The sequence below is a fragment of the Protopterus annectens genome, chromosome 5.part0 (assembly GCF_019279795.1).
Source record: "Protopterus annectens isolate FY-2018-M chromosome 5.part0, PAN1.0, whole genome shotgun sequence".
In the NCBI taxonomy this organism is placed as follows: Eukaryota; Metazoa; Chordata; order Ceratodontiformes; family Protopteridae; genus Protopterus; species Protopterus annectens.
In genome coordinates, this window is record NC_056735.1 from 491,775,753 (window position 1) to 491,795,092 (window position 19,340).

At 37.5% G+C, this 19,340-nt stretch overlaps 1 protein-coding gene across 3 annotated transcripts in view; it reads right to left on the reverse strand.

Annotated features, from left to right (window-relative positions):
• SRPX (sushi repeat containing protein X-linked) overlaps positions 1–19,340 on the reverse strand; it is a 1,243,861-nt gene that overhangs the window by 122,827 nt on the left and 1,101,694 nt on the right. For all 3 annotated transcript variants that reach the window (XM_044072420.1, XM_044072418.1, XM_044072419.1), the window contains one exon: positions 43–164. In XM_044072420.1, coding sequence (XP_043928355.1) covers positions 43–164 — 122 coding nt within the window. The remainder of the gene's footprint in view (positions 1–42; positions 165–19,340) is intronic.

Below are 19,340 nucleotides of genomic sequence, written 5' to 3' on the forward strand. Positions count from 1 at the left end.
ACTCATTTAATAATTATCTTTTAAAATCAAGCTTTGACGTACCTTAGCTGTAGCGCAAGTGATGGTGGCAACAGCCTATGTCTTATTCGTCCTATAACTGTAGGATAAACACCAACAATCTCAATAACTGTGACATGCCTAAGATCCAGGTTACACTGAGAACGCTGAAATGCAAAAGGTTTTGGAAAAGACTGTGACTGAAGCAATTTGAAAGTGCATATACATAAAAAAACAACAAAAAAATATTTTACAAGTAACTACAGCACGCTATTCTACAATGCCAAAACATAAGAACTATGTAATTGTTAATCTGCACAAACTTAGCACCATGATATACAATAATGCAGATTTTTCAGGGTAGCATGCCATTAATAAATTATGAGCTATGATGCACTTCACTTGAGTATTTGCAAAATCTAAAATATGTTCCTACAAGAACATAAGCCACTCTGAAGAGTCTGACATCACTTAGAAAATAAAAACGGTGTCTTTGTCTCCCCTTTTCTCTGTTCAAAATGCTAGTTGTAACATTCATTTTTTTTTATTAATACAGTATGAAAGTCTCATCTGGTCAATACTTTAGAATTTTTCTTAATGTTTCTTGATTACTTGATACAATACGTTTAATTACACAGGGAGGTAACATCTTTCCTGTATGCAAAATGTTAGATTTACAAGTAATTTTATGAAAAGCAGTTATTAGAATGATCATTAAATAATATCTGCCATAACAAATTTATCTTCAAGTATGTGAAATCAGGAATAAAATTCTTAACTAGCAGAGTTAAGAATTACTAATGTCGATTTCTGTTTCACCAATAATGAAAAATCATATTAAGTCAGATCAGTAAACAGCAGAGTACATGTTCAACAGTAATACATTTAAAATAGTATGTTTGTACACAAGACATATCTGTGCTGTTAATTTTTAGTTGACAGTTATACTGTATTTAAACTTTTGATGTTAGCAAAATTATTCCACCCAATTTCTGACTGGTTAATTATTCCATCAAAACACATAACTTTAGCAGCAGTAGATGTCAAGTAAGACAAACAATCAGGTATATTTAGAGAGCATACTACACAGGCAATTATGCAAAACAACTGTCTTCTGACAAAAGATTATCCTTTATGTTTCTGACCATTGAGAATAAAACAGAGCTCCGCAACTGGGTGGTTTTCAGTAGATTTTAGAATGAATGGTGACTCCCTCTACTCAAGTGCAGCTGCCAAAATCTGGAATCCCCTCCCTAATGGAATGAGAATGCAGAATAACTAACTGAACTTGAAAAGTTAGCTGAAGTCCTATCTATCCAATTCCTGGATATGTAACTGTCAAGACCCAGACTAACCTAATAAATACCCAGTCCTTCCTAATTAGTAACTGCAAATGCTGCTTTACATGACAAGCTTCTCTTGTAGCAAGAAGTGTATCATGATCTTATGGTAACCACTTGTATATTACTGTCTGGGTATTGTTTAAATGTTCCTCAAAAGGACTACGTTGAATATTTTTGCACAGAACTTTAGAAACTAGATTGTTTTTGTTGCTATGTTGCATGCTTTCTGTATTGAATATTCTTGAATATTTTTGTAACATGATGTGCTATGTGGAGCTCTTCTTCCTGGGCCTCTGCTGAAAACGGGCATTATTGCCCAGTCGGGCATTCCTGGTAAATGAATGCAAAATAAATAAATAAAAATAAATAAATGAATGGACTAGCAATTTCTGTAACTATGATTTACATAATAATACAGATTCCTGTACTTAATTATGCTACTCTTCAGCTTATACTCTATTCTTCTCCTCCTCCTGCTGTGCCATCTTTCATCCTAACATGACTCAATAATATCTCTCAACATCTGTCCAACTCTGTCCTAACCAGCTATCCATGATTTTCCTCTTCACACTCTCCACATATTGCAGCAAACCATTTTAATATTGTCCCCTCACCTTTATTCCAAATATCGACTGATTAACTGCACTTCAGCTCAAACTAAAACAAAATTAAGTGCAAGAATCCTCTCCAAAAAGCAAGTATGCATAATTTCCAAATATACTAAACTCCTTCTAGGAGGAGATATGCACCTTAATCCTGGTCCCACCAATCACAATGAACACAAACATAATTCTCTCCCACACACGTCTGTAACCCAGAAACAGCCAATCCCAAACCCTGGTTATCTAATTTTTTTCTGCAATAAATGTTAGATGTATAAGAAATAAAACTGCTGAACTACATGCCTGGATTACCCAACATAAACCTGATGTTCTCGCTGTAAGTGAAACTTGGCTTAAACCCAGCATAAATGACTCTTAAGTTCTACCTCCTGACCGTATAAAGAGGAAAGGTGGTGGTATTGCTTTAAGATTTCCCAGTACCCATCACATCACCCTTTACAGCAAACCAGCACCAAAATTCAGTTCAGCAGAGCTTCTTATTGCTTTCCTCAAAATAAACAAATATGTATTACTATCCCTTATATCCATCCTGGGGACAATAAACTACACTGCAAGATATCCTACATTGGATATCCATAACATTTCCACAGGAGAAAACAAACATTACTAGGTGATGTGAATGTCAATTTGTTGGACATAAACTCTAACTCCCCTGGATCTAGCATGAACTTATACAGTTTCATGCAACTAATTAATAGGCCACACATTATAGTAAGACATCAAATTCTCTATTAGACAGGTTTCTAGTATCAAACCCTAGCAAATACTCCACCACAGGTATACTGTCAGACTCTCTCAGCGATCATCACCCAAACTACATGACTAGACAGCACACACATCCAGTTAAATAGCATATTTATAAAACATCACACAACATTTCTAAGTTTAACGCAGAAATGTTCATTACTACACTGTCATCTATTAACTCGAACTTCCTAAAAATCCTCCCCTTAGACGATGCTGTAATTGAATTCAATACAACTTTTCTAAATATCCTAAATAGTCCTGCTCCCCCTAGAAGGAAGAGACTGAAAACAAATAATGCAATTTGGCTATCCAAAAAAAAAGTGTAATGCTAATGCAAAAGAGAGAAGAAGCATGGAAAGAATGGCAAAAAAGATAGAACACCTCATTATCTTGAAAACCTCAGAATGCTTCACAATCGGACTAAAAAACAAATAAATGAAGACAAAAAACTATACTGTAACAACATTCAGTATAATACTAAACACAACCCTAACAAATTTGGACATGCATTAAAGAAATCTTACAACCCGGTCAAAAATGCAATGTAAACCTTCTCCTGACAATTCACCAGTTGAAAATGCACCACAGTTCAACTCTTATTTTATAGATAGTACAGTAGCTCCATCCAAGGATTCCTCAACATCTAATCCGACAGTCACATATCACCACATCCACTTTCACCTTCAAACCTGTGTCTACATCCTATTTAAATCTACTCTTAATCAAACTTAAACCATGCTCTTCTTCAGCTGATGACCTTCCAAATGAGTACATAAAAATAGCAGCCAATAGAACTGCCTATCCGGTCTCAATCCTTATAAATAGGTCAATCCAGGAATCCCATGTTCCCTCTCTCTGGAAAAAGTCACACATTGTCCCTCTGCACAAAGAAGGAAATTCAACAAACGTTAATAACTTTAGACTATATTAACCTTATCTCATCTCACCAAAATACTTCAAAAATGTATTCAGAAACAATTGCTAGACTGTCCCCTGCAGGAAGAACTCCTATCCCCCTACACAACATGGCTTCCATCCTTCCCATAGTACTAAGACTGCACTTCTAACCTATACAGATACTGTCAATAAGCTACAGACAATGACAAACTAGTCTCTTCCTTATTTCTAGACTTATTTAAAGCCTTCAACACAGTTTTTCACAGCAAACATCTACTTCAAATGTCCTCACTAGGTCTTTCTCAGCCCACCCTTCTGTGGTTCAAAGGGTATTTGACCAATAGGTATCATTCAGTAAAATGGCACTCCATGCTCTCTCCTTACTTCCCAGTCACCACCAGTGAACAACAAAGCTCTATCCTTGGTCCCCTCCTCTTTAACATTTTCACCAGCACCCTCTATACATCCACACAACAGGCCACCCTAACACAATATGGAGATGATTCCACTTTCATTTGTGCAGCTGACAACATGGTGCACCTCCAAAACATTACTCATGAATTTTTAATAGCCACTGAAACATGCCTTCGTAACTCACAACTCATGCTCAACCCAAAAAATACCACACTACTACTTTTCCCCCCCAAATCCCTCTCTCATGACAAAACAAAATTTAAAGTCTTCTCTCTTGATAATACAACCACTGAAGTCATGTCTCATAGTAAACTATTAGGGGTGATAGTGGATGATAATCTTACATTCGACCTGCATATAAAAATTGCATAAGAAACGCACATCAACAACTAGGGATACTTTACATAGCCAAAAACTTTCTCACCAATGCAACTAAAACTACACTTGCCACTACTCATCTCCTCCCCACTCTTCTTAATGCACTCCCATCTTTAATAACCTCCAGGCTTCACAAAAATTAAAACTATTCAGAGCCCACTACTGTATAGCACTGAAAATCCTAAATTGGCTAGAACTGTCACATCAACTATCATACACACAGATTCTAACCACCTATAAAATTATCCAGCATCCATCTGCCTGTCCTGTACTACAAAATATTCGACACAACTATGTTCTCAGTCATTCATTGCAATCCAGTGACCAAAAACTCCTGTCTGTCTACAAACTTAGCAAATCTGCTGGGCATTGTCTGTACTTGTACAAGTTACTAAGGCCTGAAACTCCTTACCTGTACCCATCAGGTCTATACTCTCCCTCCCATTTTTCAAACCACTCTGAAAGACTTCCTAAAATCTGGTTCTGTTCTTGCTCAAAACCAGGATAAACTATATTCCTAAATGTGAAAAAGCACCTTTTCATTCTATACCGCCTTACTCTCCCTTCTTCACTTCCTTCCTTCCTGCTATCAAATACTCTTCCCTGACCTTCTCTCTAAATATACCATAAGCCAGTTTTCCCTGACTTCATATTGCAATTTATATTTCCATTAGACTAACTTACTTTTCATTTATCTAAAAACTGTCTAAAATTTCTCAATATTAAATGATTCCCATATATATACCTCGTATAGATTCTTAACCAATGTTTTTATAATATGTCTAATTTGTTATACTTCTTTAAAATGTAGATGTTTTTGTTTTATTTTTGAAGACTGTAAAATTATTGCTCTTGAAATGTTTTGTAATAATTTGGAGCATTTACCCTAGGCCTCCTCTGAAAATGGGCTTCTACCGAGTTGTTCTTTCCCGGTAATCAAATGTCAATAGATAAATAACATTGCAAAGGAAATTAGAATACAGAGCAGTTTTGTTTCTACAGCTCAACTGGTTGGGACAGTTAGCAAAATGCTGGAATATTATTACATCCCAAAATAGAAGAATTTATATTCCATGACTTCCAAAATGCACTTTCAAAAATTTGAATGAAATCATACTCTATAAAGAATAATCTGATTGCAAAGAAGCAGACAATCCAAAGATTAAAGCGGCAGACTGGAATAAGCTAAGGACATACTTACTTAGAAACAGTACTAAATTGAGGACATATTTCTTTAGACACTGCAATCTCCTCACCAGCAAATATAACCAAAGGAGTATCTCAAGGATCCAAATTATCCCCAGTACTGTTCTGCTTGTTTATCTGAAAAGTTTCAAAGGACCTTCTTCAGAACAAAGTTATTCCTTATGCTCACAGCATGCTTATTTATAGGGTCAGCTCCTCTGCACCACATCTGAAGTGAATTAGATGCAGACCTTTTATTCACCTGGCTCACCAATAGCAAAATTATATTAAACTCCAAAACAAAGTCAATAATATTAGACATTAGACAGAAACTCAAGACCATAGCCAAGCCCTGAACCATGCAAGACAGCAACCCTGGACCCATAAAACAACCTCATACTTCAAATGGCTAGGAATCTGGCTGGCTGGCTGGATATAAATGTTAACTTCCGGTATCATATGCAAACAAACAAGTCAGCAATGCACTTCCTAATTTTCTGATTAAAGACCTCTCACTTTCTCTCCCCCAAAAACAGAACAGCCATTGACAAAGGCATTCTCCTGGCACAATTTAAATATGGTGTACTAATCTTAGTAAATATTCCAGATAAAAACAGCACTCCCTCCAGACTACAGATGCCAGAATTTTACAACTGCATAGGTAACTTAGCATAATAGTACATGTTCAAATAGATGGTTGTTGCAGGATTCTTTATTGTTGGGACTAAGTCCTTTGGTGCCCCCATAAATACAGCCATATGTCTAGAGTACAGGATCTTTCCTCTTTCTTTATGGCATGCAGCCAGCTTCTGGCACATCCAAGCCTGCTGATATAAGAAAGGCTTCTGTCTATACCATTTTGGACATTTTTTACCACCGTTCACAAATGCAGATGCTCTCTTTATTGTCTGTCATCACAGTAATTTCTTTCATCTTCCATGTAGTCCACATAATTGACCTTGGGAGTAGATAACTATGCTACAAAACTTTATTTATTTTCTTATTGTAGTTGGGTACTGTTGATTTTGTAGTGTCTTTTTACAATTCTAGTTGCTTATGTCTAAAAAAGGGAGATGAGGCTGCGGTAAAAAAAATCCTCCATAAGGACTACCATAATCATTGCAAAATCTGCCTTGGAGCAGATCATAACATCAAGCACTGTGGGGTCTACCAGACCTTCACCCCCAAAAGCCTTAAGGGCTAGAGGTAAGGACTGCTGCAGCAGTGATCTAAGTCAAGACCATCTGTAGATTCATTACACTTCCACTTAAGAAATATCATCACTGAAATGTACTTACAAGAGTAAAATGGCTGCCAATGGAACAAAGAAGCACTTTGCTCCTAGCCTTAGTCACATATAAACTGCTAAACCTGGAATCTTTCCTCTTGCCAGTAATTTCAGCAAAAGAAATACCAACTACAACCTAAGATCTCATTCTAATGCTACTCCAGCCCTAATTGCCCCTAGGAATAGACTACACAGCACTGACCACAGCTTCTCAGTTCTGGCTCTGTATATACTGGCTTTTTCCACTTAATATCCATTCACTCTCCACAATTCAGAAAACTCCATAAGCAACTAAAAATGCTTCTTCACAAAGAAGCCACCTGTATAGACTATAAGAGAGGTGTCAGTGTCACAACATAATTCACATGCCCTTAACCATTTACCTCTACATGTTTCTTCACAAAGAAGCCACCAGCATATGCTATATGAAAGGTGTCACAACATAACTCACATGCCTTTAACCATTTTTCCCTACAACTTAAATAGTGTGCTCTATACTTAACCACAATTCTCCTTCCTATATCTAATTCAGGATTGATATATTGTACATATTAGTCATAAAACCTCATTCCCATAGTATAACTGTAAATATGTACTACTTTTACAAAGCACATTTTGAGCAGGTAATATTCTGCATGACATGTTATGTTTACTGATATTGCTGCCATTTAGTGAGTGCTGAGGCTTATACATTTGTATCCTATGCTTATAAATCTTATGAGTAGCAGAATGTTTATGCATGCTTATTATATGCCTTATGATTGTTTACTGTATTTCAAATTTGGATGACCCCATGAACAATATATGGTCCGAATTTGGTTGTAGTCTTTGACTGGGATTTGTGACTATAACTCAATCATTTGTTGTTATTTGGAGCAATATTTTATACTTATTTCTTATTCATGTACATTTTTTGCATTCCAGACCTTTTCGATAAACCTAAAAGAAATCTCATATAATGTAATGTACCTCCATTATTTAAAGAATAGTACACCCTTAATTTCTTATTAATGCTTCAGAATAATCTTTTTAGACACATAGTGAATTGCAATACTTTTAGGTGCAGCACCCCTTTCCATAGTGTGGTTACCACTGTGATAAGCTATTAATGCCACCAAGAAATGACTCTTACTTCAAGCAGCTATCAACTCTCAGCTATTGCTATTGTGGCATACTTTGGTGAAACGTATAATATCATAAGTAGCAAGTATATCGAAAGCATGTGTTACTTAACAAAACCTTTTTTTCTCCCACTTCACAGTGATTTATTATAATATTCCAAACATTTTATTTCTCGGCAGACTACACATATTGTGGTCACACCACATTTCCCAATAACTCTACACACTGAGTATACTTGTTCTGAACATCCCAAGAATACAGAAGGTTGTGTAGCTGTCTGACTGCTAAGCTGTTCTAGTAGTGTGCCCAACCCTCCCCATTTAGATATGCAACAAAGAGAACTATGTTTATTTATTTATTTATTTGTTTGACATTTGTTTACTGGGAAAGTCTGACTAGGCCAGAAAGTGCCCATCTTCAGTGTAGGCCCGGGGAGAAAAACTCCAAAATCACAATATTTCAAAAATCTAGTATAGATATTTTCAGTCACAAAGTACTGTGTTACATTATAAAACAGCAAATACAAAATTTTAAATCAATAAGTATCATGTTACACTACAAACCATAAGAGGGAAAAAAATGTAATGAGAAAAAGATAGAACATACATTTCACAGCAGAGTGAACTGAAAAAAAAAACATGAGCTGGAGAACATGTGAGGAAAAATTCAGAAGTTGTATTGCTTGTTACATAGATTAGTATGTGATAAATGAGACCTACGACAATTCTAATAAGATATTTAAGGAGATATCAGAGATTACATGATTAGAGACAGTGAGTTAGGTTTTCATATTATGATTACAGAAGGAAGAAGGATGGAGAGGAGGAGATCATAAGAAGACTGCAGGTTAGGGTGCCTTCAGGTAGCTTAGGTGAGTAGGGCAGAAAGAGGTAGAGGAAAGGTGTGCAAAGATGAATTAAATAAGATAAGGTAGTGGGGAAAACAAAAGGACTGGAGTAGGAGGCTGGACAGGGTCGTGAGTGTGATCTAGGCTGAAAGGGGATAAGAGAAGTATAGTAGGTTCAGCCAGGAGCAGGTCCAAGATTTTGTAAGGTATTCTTTTATATATATATATATATATATATATATATATATATATATATATATATATATATATGTGTGTGTGTATAGCTGCCCAGTAAAGTTGTTGCAGAAGCACACTGTGGGGGCCTAGACAGAATCAAACTCTGGTCTACAGGATGTTGCTCATTAATAGATCATAGCCTTAATACTTTGCACCAACTGCTAGACTACCTGTTCCAAAAACAGAGAGAAAGAGAGAGAGAGAGACAGAGACTGCACAGCTGCTGACTGATGAACAGATGTAGCACTTTGCCTCTTGCAATGGGCAGTTGGAAGTTAAGGCACTACTGCTGCTACATAAAGCAGTACACTTGGGAGGCTACAGGTGTCAGCCCACAGAATATTGCTTCCAGGTTTCACATAGTCAGGCTAGGTATTACAGCCCTTTTACTACACAGTGTGACATGTAGGTGATATAACTCTTCAGATTGTACAGGTCATCCTAGGTTATAGCTGGCAGATATGTGCACAGTCTATTAAAAGTTATGGGATATCTGTGGCACAAGTACTGGCCCTGAGCCAGCAAAATACCACCTGCAGTACAGGTGGTAGAAGAGTCAATGCTGCAGTACATTTGGTGATCCACAATGATTTTGCAAACTCAGAACTACTTATATAGTGATCCACATCATGGCTTGTAAGGTTTGTGCAATCTTTGTAGTGCATAGTCACATGGGCCACCTTATTTTCCTGGCAGGTAATGTTTCTTATCATGTTCATTCCTGCTTTGACAACAACTGGCTACACCTTGGTTGGTATTTTTTCAGTCCTGATTCCTACCTTGCAGAGCTGCCCTAACCTCTTTAAATCTTGGTGAGTCTACTCAAGATGTTGAACTCTCAGACTCACAGCAGCAGGCAGATTCAACTCAGCCAACTGTAGTTTAACCATCATATTACCAGATGAATCTGGTGATACCTTCTACTCGCCAGAAAAAGATATGTGCATAAAACTTCAGTTTATACTTTACACAACCACTGGTGGTAATGCTCTAGAGTTCAGAATCACTGAATGAAATATGAAAGTTAGGTACCTACCACAACGTTAGATACATGTTGTATGATTTTCGTATGCTTCAAACATGTGGGTTGTCGGATCTGACAGAATCTGACCTTGGCACTGATCTCAAAGCTTATCGGATCCAGAGCTCTGACTCCTCCCTTACCCATAATTCCCAAGGTTGCTCCTCAGATACTCGGATCAAGTTTGCCTCAACAATATTGAAAATATGTACATACATAGATATCTGAATTTATCTAGGGAAAGATAATTCCTGCTCGAGAGAGATTAAACTATTGAGGTGAAAGAGCTTATGAAATGTATACTATTCTAGTGAGACTGCCCACAGACAGGGAGTAACATCCACTCAATCAACTAGCAGTTAAAAGTGACAATTTGGAAGGGGGGGTAGAAGGGAGTTTGAAGCAGACAAAAATCCGACAACATGGATCTAACTTTATGGTAATTATATAGCTTTCATATCCAATGTAGGCTGTTTTCATCAGTACAAACATGTGGAACATAATCCTAAGCTGTCAAACTGGATGGTATCAGAGGATATGCCTGAGTAAGGTGAAACCAAAGGATGAACATGATCTTGTCTGTGTGCCAAACTTACAGTAATAAACAAAAGTGTGCACAGTTGGCCATATAGCTGCTACACAGATATCAATGGCTAATCCTCTGTTGAAGGCTAGAGAAGGAGAAACTGCTGTTGTTGAATGTGCTTTAGGCTTAGCTGTTAAAGGCAAATTGTTCTTATAATATACTTAGGAAATGCAATCTGAGAGCAATTCAGATAAGGTCACTTTAGAAACTGCTTTTCCTAATTTTGGTTTAGCAAATGAAATTAATAATGGGTCATTCTTTCTGAAGTCCTTTGTTCTGTGAATATAGAATCTGAGTTTGTCTATGAACATCTAACACATGTAGAAGATATTCTGCTTGGTTAGGGAATCTTGGAAATAAAAACAGGAAGATGTATAGACTGATAAAAATTAGCATTGGATGCTACCTTAGGAATAAAAGGTACATTACTTCAAAAGGAACCCTGTTTTTGTTAAGTACTAGATATGGGAGCTTTGATGAGGGAGCTTTTAGTTTTGAGATTTACCTAGCTGATGCTACTGTGACTAGGAAAATGTTTTTCCATTTAAGAAATTTTAAATCTAATGTGTTCATAGGCTCAAATGGAGCCTGAGTTAAAGCCTGTAAAAGAATGGTGATGTCCCATGGGGGTGCTAGGTCTCTAATGGGATGTCTCAACAGAAATATGCCTTTAAGAAAGGGTTTTGAGATCTTGAGGGATGCAATCAATGTATCACTAAGACCTACATGAAAATTGGAGATAGCTACCAAATGAATCTTAATATTTGCAAAGCTACAGCCTTTGTCAAAGAGACCAGACAAAAATGCTGGCAAAATGAGCTGGAAAAGATTCTATACCTCTGGAATATGACCAAATTGAAAATGTCTTCCATTTACTATTATAAACTTTCTTAGTTGACGGTTTCTGTGAAGCAGAAAGAATATTGACTACTGCAGGGGAAACCCGGGCATCTCTTGCTATTGTTAAAACTGGAGGAACTATACTGTTAGCTTCATGGATTTCTGATCCGGAGGAGGCAGTCCAGACAGGTGAGATTGAAAATCTGGATAATGATCCAACATCCATGGAGGATATTCTAGAAGAGGCCATAGGAAGTGGAACCATGTTGGTCAGTGCTAAAAAGGGGCAATGAGGATCACCCTGGCCTTGCAATTTGTTCATTATTGCTAAAGGGGGAAAAGCATACAGGAGACTCAGGGGCCAATTATGGACTATAGCACCCCTTTATGACTCTCCCTGTGGGGAAAATCAGGGCAAAATACCTGCTGTATTTGTTGTTGTTAACAGAGGACGCAAATAGGTCACAGGAAGGTTGGTCCCAGCGATTGCAAATTGTTTGTGTCACTGTAGGATAGAGGGACCATTTGTGAGGTATCTGCATTGTCCTGCTCAGTTTGTTTGTCAATACATTGGAGGACACAGGGATGTGTATTGCTATCAGAAAATGTTGTAAAGATATTGCCCTTTACTCCAGTGCTTCCAGTCTGAAAGTGCTGATAAGATTCTATTGGCCATTTTGAGAACTAGCCCCACCACATCTGGATCCTTCCATATCATTGAGCCATAAGATCTATAAGAGGGTCAATGGGTGGTACCACCCAGGAAGATGTTAGTTGGGTACCAAAAGCCTCCAAGATTACTGACTCATCAAGTGAAGGGTCTTAGTATGACCAACCCCTCTCTGCTTCAATAATTTGAGGATGTCACCAAAGATGATGTCTTCAGACAGACAGAGAGAGAGTGAGAGAGCAAAGGGAATCCTCCCCTTCTTCCAATTTGGTATCTTTGGTGAAAGATTCTGGTGAAGACTTTAGGTGCTTCCATTTACGTGTCCTCTCTCTAGGAACACTCTCTGCAAGAGGTCTGAGTTGGACAGGGAGCAAACAAAGCAAATTTTCTGAGAGACAATTGGCACCAACTGTCCCTGTCGATTAGGATGTAGAGGTGAAGATGCAGAGTGCAGATGGGATTTGGTGGAACTGAACTAGTTGAAGCTACCTTTTCTTCATTAGTGGCCAACAACCTTTCAAAAGCCTCAAAAGCCAATGCTGCCACTGGAGCCAAAGACTACCTCCATTCTGAAGAAGAGAGGAAAGTGTCCACACCAAGGAGTCTCACCCTCCAAAGTCAATCTTAGATCCAAGCTATTCAGGGCTGAAGTTCAGAGGGGGTGAAACAGCTTGATATCTTCATTGTCAACTCCCCACCCAGAATTTGGCACTGAAACTCTGGCTCTGAATCTCTTCTTGGATATGGTTGGTGTCACAGATGTAAGCAAGATATCACTTTTTTGAAGTCCTGGTGGAGATTTGCTTTTTTCTTTCCCTTTTTCTGTCTTATCTTTGTCTTTATCCTTTTCTGGGACTCTGGTTTTCTGTTTATCACATTTAGAAGCTGAAGATGGTGATACTATAGACCCAGTCTGTGCTAGATGAAACCCCTTTTGATCCAGCTTGTCCCAGCTTGTCTGGAATGACCTGGCACAAAATGCTGCATAGGACTGGCATTCACTGTCCAGATGCATGGTACCAAGATAGTAAACACACTTGGAGTGTGGGGCTTGTGGAGGCAGCTTGTGCCAACACTCTGAGAACTTTTTCAAACCTGTCAACTCTGACATGGTAAAGAAAGGCCCAAAGGTAAAAAGGACTCGTTTTTGTTAGCTAAATAAGAAAAAGCAAGAACAACAAAGAGACCTTCACTGTGGGACAGACACCAAAGGCCTTAAGTGTTAAACTACACTGAAGTCAGGACAATTAAAAGAAGAAAAGTTATAACAATAAGAGATGAAGTTGGTGAGAGGAAGACTGTCATGGTTGGAGAGGAGTTGCAGTAAGACAGAGAAAATATATAAATATTTTAACCTATTGTGAATGAGCTCTCTGTGCACAGCCACACTATTTGAGTGGCAAATGAGATCTGAGTATCTGAGGAGCAACCTAGGGAATTATGGGTAGGGGAGGAGTCACAGCTCAGGATCCAATAAGCTTAAAGATTGGTGCCTAGGTTGGATTCCATCAGATCTGTCAACCCACATTTTTCAATGGATGAAAACAGACAACATTGTATTGATCATTTTATATTTTATAAAGATATTTCTAAAACTGTCACTTCAGATTTGAAGCAATATGGAATGACAATAGTGTTCTGCATGTTGCCTGGCCCCTCAGTGGACCCTAAAAAAATGAACTATAACTAAATGCTCATACTTACCTTTTTGAGGTCAGCTTCATGCAGTAGAATGATTGAATCCTCAACATATCCCATGTTCCTAGGGCTCAATTAGCATCTCTACTACTGGAGGAACTGACAAGAGGAAGGAGAAAGGAATAAAGGGGTAAGGCCTGATTACCTCATTCCAGGGGAAAGGATGGGGAATGTTTGTTATAGTAGTGTAGTTGCCATACTGCCAATGTACACTAAAGAGCACAGCAGAGTGTACACCAGGTCTGAGAGGGGAGATGGGGCATAGCCTTATGTCTCCCACTCCGTGCCCCATAAGAGGGTTTGCCACACTAGGTCTGCATGATAATGATAATATGAACATGAAGCTGGCACACAGAGAGGAGGGCTTACAATGCCACCCATTCACAATATGACAGTCTCTCCATGAACAGCTAACCTGCACCCCTAGTGGCAGAATGGAAATGAATGGGACAATTGGGGTCCTGGGGTGGAGAGCTGACAATCACCTGATCATCATGGCATAAAGAGAAATAAAAAAACATATTTACTTGGATCATACAACAGGCATAATTTAGCAAACTCTACAGAATAAAAACAAGGAATAAGGAGCAAGAAATTAGGCAATAATTACAAAGTGTTGAACAAAAAGTACACTTTACTAAATCTAGCATTTAGTAGCCTATTAATTTAACATATCTGATTACTCTTTACTGCTTAAGAGGTTTAATAACAAAGTTATGCTTATAGAGTCCTTTGTATTGCAAGAGAACAGGCAACCTGCTGGGTTCCATGCAAAGAGAAACATACTATACTGATGGCTGATTCTGAATTCTGTCCACTGCTGACAGCATTACAAGCCTGTCATGGTAACAATAACACGGTAAAATGTAGATCTACAGGTATTTGCCACTTGAAGCATTAGAAAAGTATTTATCAACAGCAAATGTTTGGGTCATTAGTAAACAAATAGATTATTGTTTGAGTATTACAAATGTAGTGTATAGTAACCCAGGAAGCAAGTTTCTCAATTCTGCAAGAAATGTACTAAATGCAACACTTAACAACTTCTGTGTCAGGAAACCAAATGCCTCCTAAGCAACAAAAACAAAAATAAGAGTACAAGGTGCACTATATATATCTGTCCGATTTCTCTCATTAGAAATCACTATACACAAAACTATGTCCAGTGTTAGGTGGTGCCAGGCAGCTGATTTTCAAGAAATTACTTTGGATATACTGCCCCTTGTCATATTAACAACATTACAAGCCAAGGGAACCAGCTCCATGGTGTAAAAGGATGAAGCCCTGACTCTATTCCAGGTGACTTCTGCTCAGGAACAGGCATTGAAGTGACCATACAGGGAAGATGGAAGTGAATAGCTGACATGAGCTCCTCCATCCTGGGAGTAGATAGTAAGTCATCTTGCAGGACTACCACACCCTAGAGGAGTGCAGTTGTATTGCTGAAGCAATGAATGTAGCAACTTAACAATGAAGTAGTGCACTAGTTAAGGAAGGGTTGGCATGTGTGGTACACAGATGCAGTGACTGTAGACCTTGTAAGTTACCTCCAGGAGAGATTAGGTAGAGGGACCTCAAACTGTGTCCTCTGCTTCACTTGGCTCTTGCATCAGAATGAATGCACTATCAGGCTACTGCCCATGGAGAATGAGTGTGTCAGCTTAGCAGCCATGAACTAGGTAGGGTTAGATGGTCAGGTCCACAGCATGCAGCTGTTCAGAAAAGAGTAAAAGAGTCAAGTGACAGAACTACTATCAGTCCAAGAAGAACAATTGCTTTAGGTCCCAGAACCAATCTAGCCAGATTTAGTGGTCAGCTTTCACATGCTGTGCAACTATTAAGTGTAAAGAGTAATGCTTATGCTTACTCATCCCCCCTTTTCACTCAATTCCTACCTTTCTTTTGGGCAGTATATGGCACACAGAATTAGCTGCTGTCTTCAGAAGTCATTCTCATTTCCTGATACATCAACTTTTTTTTCATCCATTTTCATTATTAGACAATGAGATAACTTGCCCATGAGTAATCCTGATGGTTTAAACAGGAAAGAGAAAGCGAATGTTGGAAAACATTGTCACATTGTTGTTGCAATTTTTAGAAGATTACTAGGGAACTGTTACATTTCTCATAATTCACATTATTAGATTCAGACTATATGTAGCTGCAGCAATGTTGTTTTATTAGTGTGTGATTACAGAATGTGACATGTCATTTTATATCAGTAACAATGAATTAGTTCCTGGTATATCATGCCAATGTTTTTTTTTTAGAAGAATAAATCCCAGGTAAATATATCACAAAGTAACCCACATCTTAACAATGCATTATTGTTGTTACATAACAATTAGGGTGTTTTGGGCACTTATTTAGAGTCAAAATGCAATAGTAATATAGGCATGCAGGGTCTACTAGATTTGCATGTGTAAAATGACTGGACTTATGAGTACTATTTAGGTAGTCACAGAATAAAATATCCTTATTCCTAAAGATAGACAGAAAGCTAGATATTTATGTAAAGTTTTATACTAATACATCAAAATAAAGAAATAAATGCCTTTTTTTCGTGTTATGATGCTAGGAAACCTGTTTTATGGCATATGAGCATTTTTTTTTTACTTTTGAAAATACTATCAATATAAAGGAACACTGAATTAAATCCTAAAGCCTGGTGCAAAAAATACAAAAGGCAGCAATATACTTGATTAAAACATGTTAAGCATCAGTACGTAAAAAATAAGATATCCATATAAATAAAGGTAGTAATAATAATAACTGTAGGAAAATTATCATAAAAAGTCATTAGGTAAAACACAGACATGAAGGCATGTGGCAAACTTAAAGCCGTGAAAACATCAGCATGAACAATCAAAATAAAAACATGCTGATTGTAAAAAAAATACTTATGTCACATTTGCTCGCATGTTGACGAGTTAGATATTTTAACCATATACATGACACTTCCTGAGGTTGACAATACTGGAAGCCATCCTCAGTATTAAATGCAGGGACATTGTGTTAAACCCCTCCCTTCTGAATATTTAATTGGATATAAGACAGATTTATTAACTGGAGGAACTGCAGTATTAAATGCTAGGAAAAATCAGATGATCATTATTTGATCACTGCTGCAGTAGCATTAGGAGTATGGGTTATACGCTGTATAGGCTATAACAGCTGGCTAGTTTCCATAACTTAAGGGTACCTTCCATGCTCACAGACCACTGACAGCTCAAGCAAAGCTGTAGACAGTGGTGGCTGGTGACTTCAAATTAAAGGGGGGCTGCAGGAGACACCTGAATGGGTGGGGCCAATGGGGATGGGTGTGGCCAACTAGAAAGGGGTGGGGCTACGCTCAAAACCACAACAACTGGAAATTTAAATAAATACGCTGCCCTGGGTGCCAAACCATCATAAGAAATGTCCAATCAAGATGAAATGAAGTGTAGAAGAAAAAATATTTCAATGCATTGGCTACATGACAACTTACTTAATATCTAGATGGAAACACAAAGATTGTGAGGCATGAAAAAATAAATTACTTTTTAAATACATTACTGGAATGCCAGTCAAAATCAAGTATAAAAAAAAAACAAGTAGCACGCAACTCAAAAGGCTTTCAGTGTTGGTAATTCTTTAACAGTATGCTTATTAAAGCTTACTTGCATCTTACAATCTCCAACAAACTTACCAGATGGTCATTAAAGCATTGCTACTTAAAACACAGAGCAACAGGGCACTGCAACAGCATGCATTTTCAGAATAATAAGAAGCATAAATCAACAATATAAAAATAGGACAGAAAACCAGAACATTCTGCAAAATCAAGGACAGATGAAAAGCCACGGTCGTACCTTGTGGTCTACCTTGGATGGGGGAATACTCTGCACACTTACACTGCATAACTGCTCCTTGCCTTGCTTGGACACATCTAGAGCCACTACAATGGGGAGTGGGGTGCAACAAGTATGTCACAATTTGAAATATCTCTGGCTGACAGTGATGGCTCTGATACTCATACCTCACAATCTCAGAGCAAGAAATCTGGACAAAGCCATACATAGAAGTGGGACACAGGCCCAAAAATAAGGACAATTTTTAAATATTGCTCTTATAAACTTAGAAAGTAGTAGGTCTTGCATTAGTATGCATTTTCTAAAGGGTATGAAATTTGAAACTCAAATGCCTGCCATTATTTTCTAACTTCAATCTTTAATGATTTGCCACTAATTTGCCCGAAAACCGCAGTGTTATGAAAAACAGACCAAAAATGTGATGCAAAAATATAAAATTGCCACACAATACAGCTGGGAACCTGTCAAAGAAGGGACACCTTTTTAATATTATTACTGTTAACTTGAGCAGTTGACAAAATAAGAACATCTACATGCATTTCTGAAATAAAAGTAATCTATAACTCTGATCATTACAGCTATTTATAATTGTAAACCCTCCACATTTTCTTCCAAAATTGCCATTTTGCAGAGGGATTATTAGGGGGAGAGCAACATTTTGAGCCAAAATTGGGGACAGTTGATAAGTTTGGATATTCCTAATTCTATAAAGCGATTTATTTGCACATACCTCTCAACCTCTTAATGCAGGAAATCTGGACAAGGCCAAATATATTGGGGTAACATACAAACAGTACTAAGAATTGCTCTTGCATAAACTTAAGACAGTTAATAGAATAACAGGTCTTGCTTTAGCATGCATTTTTCGGAAGGTTATGACGTCTGAAACTCAATGTCTGTCATTATTTAGTGACTTAATTCCTAAATGATTTGCCAGAAAACCACACATTTTATGAGGAACAAACCAAAAATAAGAAACAAAAATATATTCATTCTGCTAACATCTGGACAGTTGAGAGGTATAGTTCAGCTGGGGCTGTCTTTGAGTTTGCTGCCCTTTCCCCCTTACAAAATCTTGGTCGAATGGAGACTCCCCCTTGTAACTATTCCAATGTCCCATTCCTTGGTTATTTCGCCCCATTTACCATAAACACTGTAATGTGCATACTGCTTTACTTCTGCGATGATTTGGATTTCATTTGAAAGTTTTATTTTGCATTTTACAGCACAAACTAATAGATATCTACTAAACAAAGCAATGCAGTCTCACAATGAAAATAGACAGCATTAAAACTTCTCTGCCCTTGAAATTCACATTTATTGAAACAGCATTGAAACCCACATTCAAAGAAAATACATTTTGCCAGTGGCAGATAAAGATTAACTTTGTGCTGTTTTCAAATCATAGCCCCCTTGAACACGAAACATAAACGTGCTCTTTGATACACCTTCCTGATTGTATTAAATTATATTGCTTGTACAATACAGTACAGTTATTAGAGGGCATTTTAAATTTGTTTTGAACATTTTTCCAGTAAACAATGAAACAAAATGCATGCACCATTAATGATAAAACTGTACAATTCAGAACATTTC